The sequence below is a fragment of the Callorhinchus milii genome, unplaced genomic scaffold (assembly GCF_018977255.1).
Source record: "Callorhinchus milii isolate IMCB2004 unplaced genomic scaffold, IMCB_Cmil_1.0 Scaffold16, whole genome shotgun sequence".
Classification (NCBI taxonomy): domain Eukaryota; kingdom Metazoa; phylum Chordata; class Chondrichthyes; order Chimaeriformes; family Callorhinchidae; genus Callorhinchus; species Callorhinchus milii.
The window spans coordinates 3009484-3023665 of NW_024704757.1; the positions used below are offsets into that span (position 1 = coordinate 3009484).

The 14182-nt window shown below is 44.6% G+C and overlaps 1 protein-coding gene and 1 pseudogene across 1 annotated transcript in view; one reads left to right on the forward strand and one right to left on the reverse strand.

The window, feature by feature from the left end:
- Positions 1 to 1183: 1183 nt before the first annotated feature.
- Positions 1184 to 14182, reverse strand: part of grin2aa (glutamate receptor, ionotropic, N-methyl D-aspartate 2A, a) — a 103975-nt gene continuing 90976 nt past the window's right edge. Inside the window, exons 11-12 of the mRNA XM_007904908.2 lie at positions 10517 to 10755; positions 1184 to 3041 (exon numbers count right to left, since the gene is read on the reverse strand). Coding sequence (XP_007903099.2) covers positions 1236 to 3041; positions 10517 to 10755 — 2045 coding nt within the window. The 3' untranslated portion in view covers positions 1184 to 1235. The remainder of the gene's footprint in view (positions 3042 to 10516; positions 10756 to 14182) is intronic.
- Positions 3088 to 3402, forward strand: LOC103186073 (annotated as a pseudogene).

Below are 14182 nucleotides of genomic sequence, written 5' to 3' on the forward strand. Positions count from 1 at the left end.
TGTACTATATATCCCTGCTTCCATAGTCAAAATAATAAGTACAAGCCTAAATATATATAATACTAGAGGGAATATACTGCAAAGAGATAGACTTTTCACAAATTTATATGTGGAGGCTTATCAGGTTTGAGAAAGACTTAAAACAATTCAGTCAAAATGAATCTCCCAAGATAACAGCATGTATATTACATTTAGCGGCTAACGAGGCTCTTAAAAATCTATAATGTCCAGAACGGCAAAACTCCTGAACTTTTTCATGCCTCATGTTTAAATGAGAAAACTAATTTGAACGCCAGTGTCTCAACTGCACTGCTAACCCGCGATGGGGCACCAGTTGAACAGATATCTGTGGGGAGCACAGAGAGAGAGAGAGAGGAGAGTGTCACTCCAGAGTGAGAGACAGAGTGTGGTAATTGCTGGCAAAGAGCTTTTTTTTAAAATAACGTACCATGGTTTTGCTGAAGGTACGGTTAAAGTAATATATGGATCGTTTCAATGTCACAAAATAAATCGGGCTTGTGACTTCTCACTGCAATCTGTTCCACTGGTGTTCACACATTGGATTAATTCAAACAATTGAGAAGCAACATGGTTTGTTAAGTACTGTACAATACATGCATTCAGGACTTTGTATTTTTTTTCTTTAAAGTTAATGGCTTTAGTTGGGAACCCATTTGTTGTCAGTATTCATAAATTATGCTACCAGCTATTTTAGCTCAGGGTCTCACTCAAAACACACAGCCCAGTTCAGGCAACATCAGCAAAGACAAGAGTTAGAATACAGAGATAAGAGCATAGTTGCCAACTCCCTAAACTTACGCAGCAGTGTTGAGCACGTCATCTATTTGGTGCTGCCTTTACAATAACCGGGTTTGTCCTACAGATGGTTTCTCTGGGCTGTCTAGAGTGGTTTACTATAGATTAATGCACTGTTAAAGGTGCCATAAATCCCACTAGGCAGTCTTCAGTTTCAGCAAAGCTAACCAGTTGGTATGATCATCAACATGTATCTCTTTTCAGCTGCTCCTTTTCCATCAGATAGTAGGAAAGGCCAGTCATCCCTATCTAGCAGAAAATAGGAGAAAGAACACAATGTTAGCAACCACTATCTGTCAAAGCTGCTTCTTAATGTCTCCTAAATTCCCATTTCAGAACGTTGGCAACTATGTACGAAACTAGCTACATCAAACGAATGTCATTAACGTGGTATTTTTTTTAGAGATAGAAATTATGAGTCAAACATCTGATTCAATACTAGGCATTTTTTTGTACACACGTCTATTGCTGGAGTAATTCAAAACCCTGGGAGCAGAGTAAATACTATTCTTGCTTGATACATAAGGCATAATATGTTCTGTAATGTACACTTCATTAGGAACCCGTCCATCTCTGGAGCAGTACGATGCGGTGGACTTAACCGATGATCTAAAGTGATTATCATGCCGTGCCTTTGTTGCAGTTGATTGTTTATATATGTCAGTGGAGCTTCGGCCGTGCATCAAGTGCTGGTCCTCCCGGAACGAGTGCCAGAAGGGATTCTCGGAGACGTGGTCCGGATACAACGACTTGCTCCGCTTGCTCTCCTCCAGGTTGTGGTCAAACACAGAGACCTTGGCGCTATAGAGTTTGTCGGGCTTTATATTGAACACGTGTGCGTACGGGTTGTCGTCCTGAAACCTGTCCTTTTCCTTCAGGCTCACGCTTCGGGCCGGTCTTCCCAGATCGATCTCTTTGGGCTTCTCCAGGATATTGTCGTAGGAGTGCTGCCTGCTGATCCTCAGCCTGTTCACCTTCTGCATGTTGCAGGCTTCGCTCGCTGCCCAGTGATGGGCGAACGATTCCTCGGGCTGCATGGGGCTGACTGGCTCCTGCAGCATGTAATCTTCGCTGATGTCATACAAGTTCCCGGTATGGACACAAGCGTCGCACCTGTTGTAGGGAGACCTGACCGAATAGTGGGTGGTGTAATTGGGCAGCTTCGACAGGCAGCTTCTGCAGTGCGTGGACAGGTGCTTGTACCTCTCATTGAGTTCTACGGGGGAAATGTTTTTCTCTTTCAAGCTGTAGTGCTTGTTATAGAGACTGTATTTGTTCTCAGCATTGCTAAGGTTGTCCTCGTTATGCTGAGGAGTCCTGTTTAGGTGCAGAACTGTCTCCTGTTGCCTGTAATTCTCATTCTGGTCATGGTACCCAGGCGAGAAGTCCATGTCTTCGGGAATGATCACGCTCTCTCTGTAATGGTGCTGGTCACTGTGGTAGTTGGACTCTCGATCTGGATCAATGGTGTAGATCTTGTCCCGGTGAGCTTGCTGGCCCTCTTTGGCTTTGAGATAAGACAGCTCGATCTCGCTGCAGTCCCTTGGGTACTTGGCCATGGACAGCTTCTTTTTGAACGTCTCCTTGTGTTTGTGGTGCTTCTGGTTGTTGTCGGGGTCCTTGTAAGAGGTGGTGCGGCTGGAGCAATCGGACACATCGGAATGGACTACCTCTTCCGGGAGGTACCTCTGGTTTTTCACCCCTTGCTTGGGTTCCGGGGGAGCGCCCTCCATCACCGTACTCGGGTTCTGACGCAGAGTCTCCACGGACTTTTTCCACAGTTGCCTCGGCCTGGAGTTAGCCTTGGGATTGTCTGAGCTGACGGCGACCTCCACGCTGTTGGGATTGGCATCGTTCAGCGTCAGGGGATGCTGCGCTTGAAGCATGTAGTTGTTGCGGTTGTCTTTGTGCCGGTTAGCGCTAAACGTCAGCATCTCACTGGTGTTGTCAGCGAACACAGTCTCCTTGGGTTGGTAGGGCCTATTGTCCGAGTAAAAGAAATTCCCTTTGTGGTCAACCACATCCAGGAGTAAAGAGCCTCTTTGAATGAAATTGGAAGTTCTCTTGGGGGAGTCAGATCTTGAAGTATTTAGGTTTGAGATATTGGCCATGGTTTTGGAAGTATTAAAAAGCCTCAGAATATTGGTTTGAGGACTGCCTAAATCCAAGTTAGGGGATTTCTTCTTCTCCTCACTAGGCACTCCATGTATACAGCTCCATATCTCCTACAAAACAAAACAAAACAAAGCAGAGGAAGGAATTAGTGCCCATGTTTTGTAGATTAATATTGGGCTACAGCACAATACTGTTGTCTAATAGGAAAATGACAAGCACAAACAACCTGCTGCAAGCTGAGGAGGACTGTACAGCAGCTCAGAACAGAGGCCAGTATTGAAAGAGTAAAGATTTCAAAGGCTTCGGCGGACCTGGTGCGCTATTGTGAACAACAGACCAAGAGCTATCCTCTGCTTATGGGTATCCCAGCCTTAGAAACACCCTTCAAGGACAAAAAGCTTTGCATCATACTGTAGTTTGGAGATCCCTCACCTTTCTCACTGTGTTGCCACAGACCAGAACCAGACCAAAACCCGATAAAGCACTCTTAATCACCCCCAACTCCCCCAAGGTCTGAAACCCCATCAGTGAAACCACCGTGTTCAACTTAGAAAGGTGGAACAATTCTTTCATTTGGTCTTGGTTTTTCACAGTTCGTACAAAAAAACTGGCTCCAGAATTTAAGAATTTTCTGCAATTCTGCGTTAACTTAGATAATAATCAGTTCAGAATAATGATTATTAATTAATAATAATAATTTGGGCACTCAATCCACAACTGTTTGTGAGACACTGCTGTGCGCAATTGGCTGCCGTGTTTCGCCCACAATATAAACAGCCACTCGAATTTACAGTATATTCTGTACAGTAACATCTCAAAGATGTGTTAAGGCGCTATATCAAATTAAAGAATTATTATATATTCACTGGCAGATTTTTCCAGATGTGTAACCAGAATAGCTAGTGCAAAGTGACCAGAAGAGGTCAGGTCTTATTACAGGCTAGTGCAGCAATCGTCTGCAACTGGAATTAACATGTCACAATGAGAAACTTAACACTCATTGTATTCATAGGAAGGTGCCCCATCGGAGACATCACCTTGCCTCGATGATTTAAATACTGCAATGATTTCACACAGACATGCACAGAGGGAGATGAGATCAATTCAACTGAGTGATGATGGGTAGTGTCAATGGGTTGGGCAGTGTGCACGTCCGTGGGTTGGTTGGTGAAAATTGATCACTGAGGGTGGGTTGGTTAGCAAAGATGTATTTGTTTAAAGAGGATGGGCTGGTTGCGTTAATGGTTTGTTTAGTAGTAATTGGTTGATTGTTGAAGATGGTTCAGCTTTAAACACTCGTGAACCTCAGGAGTTTTTTTTTAGCAATAAACTTTTCAGAGTGAGAGGTCAGATCACCAGTTTTTGGATATTAAGCTCGATATGAAAGGCACATTTTTACATTTATCTTCCACTTGTTCTGAGCACTCAGCTTGACTGCTGTATTTTACAGTAGAACAAAGAGAGACCAGAAATAAATACATCAATAAATATCTCACAGCTAATAGCCAACATAAGCAGTGATCATAAATAGTCTCCATGTAAATCAGGGCATTTTCCTGCTAACTGCCATTTATAGAGATTGACTCAGTGCCACAATGTCAAAAAGAAACAATAGCAACAAATTGCATTTATATAGCCTCTTTCCCATCGGGAGGACAGTTTGCTGATCTCCTGTTATAAACTGTATTGTCTCCTCTGAGCTCCTGTTACACTATTGTCCTTTACAGATTGGTGGGGTGTGACTAGTGGAGTGCCACAAGGATCAGTCCTTGGGCCTCAGCTATTTACCATCTACATCAACGATCTAGATGAGGACATCGAAGTTAATATATCTAAATTCGCAGATGATACAAAACTAGGAGGAAATGTCAACACAGAGGACGACATTAAAAAAATGCAGCGAGACATAGATAGGTTAGGTGATTGGGCAGGTAGGTGGCCGATGACGTATAATGTAGGGAAGTGCAAAGTCATCCACCTCGGGAGCAAAAACAGTAGAGCGGGTTATTTTTTAGAAGGGGAGAGATTGGAATGTGTTAGTGTCCAAAGGGACTTGGGTGTCCTTGTACACCAATCACAGAAAGTTAGTCTGCAGGTGCAGCAGCAATTAGGAAGGCGAACGGTACGTTAGCATTCATTATGAAAGGATTAGAGTATAAGAGTAGGGAAGTCTTGCTGCAACTGTATAGGGCCCTGGTGAGACCACACCTGGAATACTGTGTCCAGTTTTGGTCTCCTCATTTAAGGAAGGATGTACTTGCCTTGGAGGGGGTGCAGCGTAGATTTACTAGGTTAGTACAGGGGGTGAAGGGGTTGAGTTACGAGGAGAGGCTGATCAATTTGGGCTTATATTCTCTAGAATATAGAAGAATTAGAGGGGATTTTATAGAAAACTATAAGATCATCAAAGGGCATGAGAGAGTAGATAGTGGATAGTGGGAGATTGTTTCCCCAGTTGGAGAAACTAAAACCAGGGGTCACAACCCTAAAATCAGAGGCAGCCCTTTCACACTGAGTTGAGGAAGGACTTCTTCACTCAAAGGGTGGTGACTGTATGGAACTCACTACCCCAAAGGGCTGTTGATGCTCAGTCCTTGAACATATTCAAGACTGAGATAGATAGATATCTTATTGCAAAAGGGATTAAGGGATATGGGGATAAGGCAGAGTTAGGTTATTAGCTGGAGTTAGATTAGAAGATCAGCCATGATTGAATGGCGGGGCAGGCTCGAAGCGCCGAATGGCCTACTCCTGCTCCTACATGGTATGTTATGTTATTGTAACATCAGCTATGCTGGTATAAATTGCTGGTGTGGCATTGAGCACTGAAACATTCTCCCTCTGGTGTTTTAATCCTGGGCTATGTTGTGCTGTAGGCTGACTCAACCCCATGTTACACTGTTAAACATGCAGTCTAACTACAGCAGTTAATGGGGCACTGTTCTGTTTAGGTCACCTTTTTAGTTGCCTTAATAGACAGCAGCTACAACAACACGACATGTTCATGCAAATTCCACAGCAGGAAAAACAATTGTGATCTAATCAGTAAGAGCTTTCTCAGGTGTGAGTTCACTGGTTGGGTTACCCACTAAACACAAACATGTAGCACCAAATATCTCTAAATAACAGGTGTACGGCAGCTTGGTTTAACATGGTATCTGAAGGGCAACACCTCCAACAACATATCGTCCCAAACACATTGGTGCTGTTAAGTTACAACAGCAACAACAACTTGCATTTATATAGCACCCTTCATGAGGAGCAGCGTCTCGGAACGCTTGTTACTGGAACGATAGGAAAATATAGGGAATGTCAATGGGATGGAACCTCAAATGAACTGATCGCATCTCGTCTTTCTCGTAGATTAACGTCTCAAAGTGCTTTGAAGAGACAGAGAGAAAACCAGACCTAGGTGGGAAATGGGAGGAAACAACCAAAGGCATGGACGAAGAGGTAGGTTTTCAGAAAGGTTTACAAACGAGCGAAGGAGGGAGTGAGGCCGAGGGAACTCCACAGAGAGCAGGAAGGTGGTGTTCAGTTCTGGGCCCCACATTTTAGGAAGGACGTCAAGGCTTTGGAGAGGGTGCAAACGAGATGGTATCAGGAATGGGGGACTTCAGTTATGAGGAGAGGCTGGAGAAGCTGGGATTATTCTCCTTGGAGCAGAGATGGTTAAGAGAAGATTTAATAGAAATTTTCAAAATTATGAGGGGGTAAATAGGGTGAAAAAGGAGAAACTATTTCCACTAGCGGGTGGGTCGGTAACCCGTGGGCACCGATTTAAAATAGCTGTTAAAAGAAACAGAGGGAAGGGGAGGAGAAATGTTTTCACACAGCGAGTTGTTGGGATCTGGAATGCATTGCCTGAAAGGATGGTGTAAGCCAATTCGATAACAACTTTTAAGAGAGATAATTATTTTGGGAGGACAAGTTTGCAGGGCTATGGGGAGAGCGCGGGGGAGTGGGATTGATTTGGAAGCTCTTTTCAAAGAGCCGGCACAGACACAATGGGCCGAATGGCCTCCTTCTGTGCTGTATAATTCTGTGATTCTATGATCAGAGCTCGTTTGCCAATGGTGGGGCCGGGGGTATTGGGTGAGGTGTGGAGGGGACGGGGTGGGGGAATGACGACAGAAAGTAGGTCCAAGTTATTGGGGGGGTGGGGGAGGTAGTGGGGTCGGAGGAGTGGAATCCGGTGATCTGTAACACATCATTTCATTGCAATATGTGTAACTCAGGTCACTGAGCATCTCGGACTATCTTGAATAGCAGGGAGGCTGGCTAGCTCTTGTTTTCAGTGATCTCTAAAAAAAATCCCTGGCTCTGAGAGAATTCAAGACAGATTCTGTGGATACTTTGATAATGGACAAGCTCACTCTTTGCAATAATTTACCACCTACTCCAGCATGTTTAATGGACACTGGCACAAGTAATTAGTGGATTAAATATAAGTGGAAATGAGAAGATCAATGGAAGCTGCAATCCTGATACTTCCTCTCACTTTCTAGTCCATCTGCTGTAATCTAGATAATTGCCTATCTTTTGTCTCGTATCTCTTTTGATGGCACTGTCAGCAAGTTATATCTCATCTTGTCCTGTGACTCCATTCCCCTCACCAATTCTCTGACCTTCAGGCTTTAACCATATGTACCAATAACCAATGAAAATCATTTTGTTTTGGTCAGCTGGGTGTCTGATACACGCAGAAACCCATCTCCGTGCCTTAACAGTGTGTCCAAACCAGACAGAGTTCTACATATGTATATTTTGCCCATAAAACAGTCACTCCACTTTACAGTATATCCTGCAAAGTGCTTTGAGATGTCTGAACGACGTGATAAGGCGCTGTATCAAATGTAAGGATTATTATACATATGCCACCTACCCACTGAAATGTCTCCATGTCTGGGATGTATTGCGCACGGTCACCCTGGAGTGACGCACCCTGCTTACCTAATTCCAGAGAATATTAGGTGCAGGTTGGCAAGACACAAGGCTTGGGGAGCCCAGCATGGGCATTGGGGTAACTGCTGGCATCTGAGCAGATAAAACCACATAGCTTGCCCATTGAGAAAACTGTCTGGCAAGCTTTCCCGCTGCTTGTCCAGCTAGGACCATCCTAGCCGTTAGGACTTTGGCTTGCAGGGTTAACAGGAGCTGAGTACTCAGCTGAATCCCTGAGACACGAGAGATAGATGGACGTAAATTGAGCCACAACCGTCCATGCCTCTTAAGCTTTGAGTTAACACTGATCTTCAAGAGTTGTTAATAGTCTCTTAAGCATGCCTTGAGATGCTACAGTCATCAGGAGATGTTGTTTGTTAAATAAACCTTCGGAGGGCCAAAAATAACACCTTTGAATATTGAACACCTCAAGAGGTCAAAACCTTTCAAGCCCAGTTCCCCAATGCAACTTCTACCTAGTTCCTCTTAAATGATTTGGAATGTATTAAAATTTAATTGAGCCTGTGAAAATGATGGTGCTCTCAAAAAGCAGCTAAATATAGTGCGGATATTTTAAATGTTCTCATTTTCCAACCACATTGTGTTGCCGGGATTCATTCGCTGTTAATTAAGTAAATGAGAAATGAAATGATCAGTCATATTTACTCTCCAGTTTAAGGCTGTAAGTTTGCCCTATATGCAGCAGTTGTTTCCTCACACAGCTTGGAAAGTGCCAGGCAGGACCATCTCTCAAACCTTCCAGCTAAAAGGTTATAGAGGAAACATGCACAAAGGGACTGACTCTATTTAACACAGCATATAATACTGTGTGTCTCACGCAAACACACACTACACCCAAGTTACACACACAGCACACACTGTGACACACAGACTATACGGCACTCACTGTGTGACATGCACTCTACCCTACATAATCTGTGCGAGTCTCTGTCCAACTCCCCATATAATCTGTATGAGTCTAATGCTGTTTTGGTCTCCTCTCCAGTCCTATCTACAAACAAAGCACGCAGGGAACCTATAAAACTCATGGTGGAGTGCTTTCCAGACAGTTAGCCTTTACTCCATTAAAATATATCATCTCTGTGCTTTTTACAGCCCATCCATCTCTGAGCTGTCGCTGGCTGCGGCCCCAGCACATCAGGCGGCTGCCAGCGAACCACGGAAGTGCTTCAATGATCTCAGCCTCTGGCAAGAAAGCACTCGCTTAGGCTTGGCCGGGAGCGATCACAGCAGGGACGCTGATACAGGGAAAAAAACACTTAAACTGAAGGGTCCAGTGACCATGCTACAGTCAATAATATAACAATTATCCTTGCATCTGGTATAGCGCCTTATCATGTCGGAACGATGTCTCAGAGCTCTTCAGAGCAAAACTGAAGTGACTGTATATTTGTAGGCAAACGCAGCAGCCCAAGTGACTGCAGCAATGTCCCACAAGCAGCCATGAAACGACCAATTTGTATTGTGGAATTGTTGGTCAGGACACCGGGAGAAACTCCCTTCTCCTTTCGAACAGGGCCTTGGGACCTATTAACAACAACAAGATTACATTTGTAGAGCGCCTTTCACGTCGGGAGGAAGTAACATTCATCTGAACAGGCAGACCTTGGTTTAAACGTTTCATCTGATGGATGAATTCTGAGCCTAACCCAACAACGGTGATAGGGGGATAGGAATACATGAACAGGAAGAGGCTTTTTAGATGATTGAGCCTCTTCCACCATTTATTACATATTAGCAGGTCTTTTCGCCCCACAGATTTTTTATGGGTCAGATGGGAGCAGGCAGAGCAGGGGACGTGCATAGTGGAGAGGCGTCCCTGCTGTGATCGCTCCCAGCCAAGCCTAAGCGAGTGCTTTCTTGCCAGAGGCTGAGATCATTGAAGCACTTCTGTCGTTCGCTGGCAGACGCCTGATGTGCTGGGGCCGCAGCCAGCGGGGACTTGGAACAGGTAACGCTGGGCTTCTCTTCTCTGATACAAAACTCCGACAGTTATTGCACAGAGGCCCAACAAACGTAACAGCACCGAAACAGGCCAATTGGCCCAACCCATCGGTGCGATCTTTACACTCCACACAGACCTCCACCTCTCTCCTGTCCCCCCTCAATTCCCCTCTCCCTCAGGCCTGCGTTAAATTTCCTCTTGATACTTTCTGCTTCCACCAGTTTCTGTCGGTGAGTTCCACACTCTCACCACCCTCTGCTTGAGGATGTTTCCCCTTAAACTCACTTGTTCTGGCACAGAGTTTACGTGACAATTGATTATCTCCATTGTGATATCTGCAGGTCAACAATAACAACATCTTGCATTTATATTGCGCCCCTCGTGCTGGGTAGCGTCTCAAAGTGTTTTGAGACACTACCCAGCATGAGGGGCGCTATGTAACACTGCGTGGTTTACACTCGCAAAAAACCGCACCGTGCTGATGTCAACTAAGAGACCATTAAAGTACGTTTTTACTTTGATGGGGTTACAGGTACGTTCCGAAGTGAGTTCATTCGGTCCACACTCTCAGCGCGAGTTAAAATAAAAATCCTCATTGAGCAGAAAACAATTAAAATGCCTTTTCGAGCAGGGGAGCGAGACGCGGAGAGACTCGGGAGAGCTTTCGTTACTCACTCTGCTTATTGAGAAGAGAATTCCTGGTTTCCCGGTGCAGTTGCCCACAAAGCAGTGCCTGAGATTCCAGTAAAACCAGTGCTCCCACACAAAGGTGATCAGACTCAGGGCCATGGCTGCAGCCAGCATGTAAAACACTCCAGCCATGTTATCCACGTCCAGTTGGCTGCTCATCACTTCGTTCTTCTCATTGTGGCAGATGCCAGTCAGCCAGAGGGCCTCCAGCTCCTCCATCTCGCCTGCACAACAAGAGAACCACACCATTGTTTCCATTTAGTACTCACTCAGCACAGCAGTGGAACCACATCAGGTTCCCGCACACACCCCACTTTACAACACAATACACGTTTACATTTATACAGTGCCCATCACTTCCCAAGGACATCCCAAGGCGCTGAATCTTTTTTTCGGTCAGCAGGCGTATCTGACACATGCGGAAACCCATCACCGTGCTTAAGAGTACCCAAACCAAGCCAAGAATTCCATGCATCCCACCTACATGTGGAAATTCCAGAGACAAATTGTTGGAATGGAATGCGCACTCTCTCCCTGGAGGGACGCTTCTTGCTTACCTAATTCCAGAAAGTATTAGGCGCAGGATGGCAAGAGCCAAGACTGGGGGACCACAGAGTGTTTGATAGGTATTGCTGGAGTCTAACCAGCTAAAAAGATGTAACTTGCCAGAAACGTCCCAGTTTGGTTTGGCACTCAAGGTGGGTGGGAGGGGAGGTGGGGAGAGTAAAGATAACCGAAAGCGCGGTCAAAGAGGTAGGCCTCGAGACAGACTTTGAACAAGGAGGGATTCCGGATGGAGTTTTTAGAGAATGGTGGTAACAAGGCTGATGAAAGTCCACCTGCCGATGGTAGGACAGATAGGACGGGGAACATAGCCAGGTGCTCGCTGAGTTTTCACTCCACTTTGGCTGTACTGCAGCTCTCAGTGTAAAAGGTTTGGTATGAGATGAGGTGATGACGATTCTTGCGCTAAGCTCTACATTGTATTGGAGTCTGATTAACACATATGGTGCCTTAGGCTCTCTATTCCCTAACGACAGCACAGATCCTTCCCTTTCTAGGCCATGTGTTCGATACAACAGCGATACAAACATCTCAAAGTGCTTCACAGGGAATCAATGTCAAGTGAAATGAACGTGTATTTTTAGGCAAACACAGCAGTCAATTTGCACACAGCAATGTCCCACAAACTGCCATGAAGTGAACGAATGATCTTATCTGGAGGATTGTCGGCTGGGGAGAAACTCCCTTCTCTTTTTCGGTAGTGCTTTAACATCCACCTGAACTGGCAGACAGGGCCTTGGTTTAACATTTCATTTGAAGGACGGCACCTCCAACAATGCAATGCTGCCCCCAGCACTGCACTGGAGCATCAGCCTAGACTGTGAGTTCCAAGCCCCGATTTAGTTGCATATCAATCTTTGTTGTGACACCTTTATATTAAAACACAGAAGCTTCAGGTCGTAGGAAATGATTCATTGTGATTTTTGTTAAAGCAATTTCAAGCTCATCAATGTCGTCCTTCAAAAACATCACTAATCAAATGGAAACATAAAGTGTATGAGGAGGAGTGGACCTGCAGAGAAGCAGCTATTTTGGGTAAAGGACAGAGAGTTCAACTAATGTACACTGAGCTATGCTGAGAAGCTGTGAATACACTGTGGGTATATTCCATTACAGGATCTAAAGGCTTGATGTGATTGAGGTGTGTAAAATAATAAGATATTGACAGGTTAGATAGTGGACGACTCTTCCCACCGGTAGAGGAATCAGTACAAGGGGTAGAGCCTTAAACTCAGAGCCAGGGCAGTTAGAGCTGAGGTCAGGCAGCGTTTCCTCACACAGGGGGCTGTGAAGATGTGGAACGATCGGCCCCAGAAAGCTGTAGAGGTGGGATCAATAGTGATGTTTAATAGACAGTCAGAGACATGGGTAGTAGAGGGATTAAGGGGTGTGAGGGAAGGGCGAGTCATTGGGATTAAAAGAATTATAGAGATCTAATAAACTAGTGGAACAGGGTGAATGGCCTCCTCCTGTTTTGCCATCTTATCTGTATAAATATCCGAAAGATATTTAAGCTCCTCTCATAGAACATGATGTAAAGAAATGGTTTTAGGTAAATTATCCGGTCTTAAAACTGATAAATCTCCTGGACCTGATGGCCTACATCCTAGGGTTTTAAAAGAGGTAGCTACTGAGATAGTGGATGGCTTGTCTTTGATCTTCCAAAATTCTCTGGATTCTGGAACGGTTCCCACTGATTGGAAGATCGCAAACGTAACACCACTATTTAAGAAGGGTGGGAGAGAAAAGATGGGGAATTATAGACCAGTTAGTCTGACATCAGTGATAGGGAAAATTCTTGAGTCCTTAATCAAAGATGTCGTTATGGGATTCCTGGAAGACCGTAACAAGATTAGGCGGAGTCAACATGGCTTTACAAAAGGGAAGTCATGCTCAACTAATCTTTTAGAGTTTTTTGAAGATGTATCTGCAGGTTAGAGAGGGGGGAACCAGTAGATGTAGTATATTTAGATTTTAAAAAGGCATTTGACAAAGTGCCACACAAAAGGCTATTGCACAAGGTTAAGGCCCATGGGATTAATGGGAACATATTAGCATGGATTGAAGAAAACGGGTAGAAACCAGAGAGTAGGGATAAACGGGTCATTCTCGAATTGGCAGGATGTGACTAGTGGAGCGCCACAAGGATCAGTGCTGGGCCTCAGCTATTTACAATTTACATCAATGATCTGGACGAGGACGTTGAATGTAACGTATCTAAATCCGCGGATGACACTAAACTAAGTGGGAGAGTAAGCTCTGAGGATGATGCAAAAAGATTGCAACGGGATATAGATAGGATAGGGGAATGGGCGAGTAGGTGGCAGATGGAATTTAATGTGGGGAAGTGTGAAGTTATTCACCTAGGTAGCAAAAATAGAAAACAGATTATTTTCTAGAGGGGGAGAGATTAGATAGTGTTAGTGTTCAGAGGGATTTGGGTGTCCTTGTATACCAGTCTCAAAAAGTTAGTTTGCAGGTGCAGCAGCAACTAAGAAGGCGAACGGTATGTTAGAGTTTATTGCAAAAGGTTTAGAGTACAAGAGTAGGGAAGTCTTGCTGCAACTGTATAGGGCCTTGGTGAGACCACACCTAGAGTATTTTGTGCAGTTTTGGTCTCCTTATTTAAAAAAGGACATACTTGCCCTAGAGGGGGTGCAGTGTAGATTCACTCGGTTAGTTCCTGGGATGAGGGGACTGACCTATGAGGAAAGGCTGAATAAACTAGGGCTGTATTCTCTAGAGTACAGAAGAATTAGAGGAGATCTTATTGAAACATATCTCCTTAAAGCGCTGATAAAGTAGACACTGAGGGTCTGTTTCCCCGGTAGGAGAATCTATAACCAGGGCTCAGTCTTAAAATTAAGGGTCAGCCTTTTAGAACAGTGTTGAGGAAACATTTCTTCACTCAGAGGGTAGTGAATTTATGGAATTCACTACCCCAGAAGACTGTAGATGCTCAGTCCTTGAACATCTTCAAGGCTGAGATTGATAGATTTTTTAAAAAATAGAGGGATTGGGGTATATGGGGATAGAGCAGGTAATTAGAGTTAGGTCTGAAGATCAGCCATGATCTTATCGGATGGC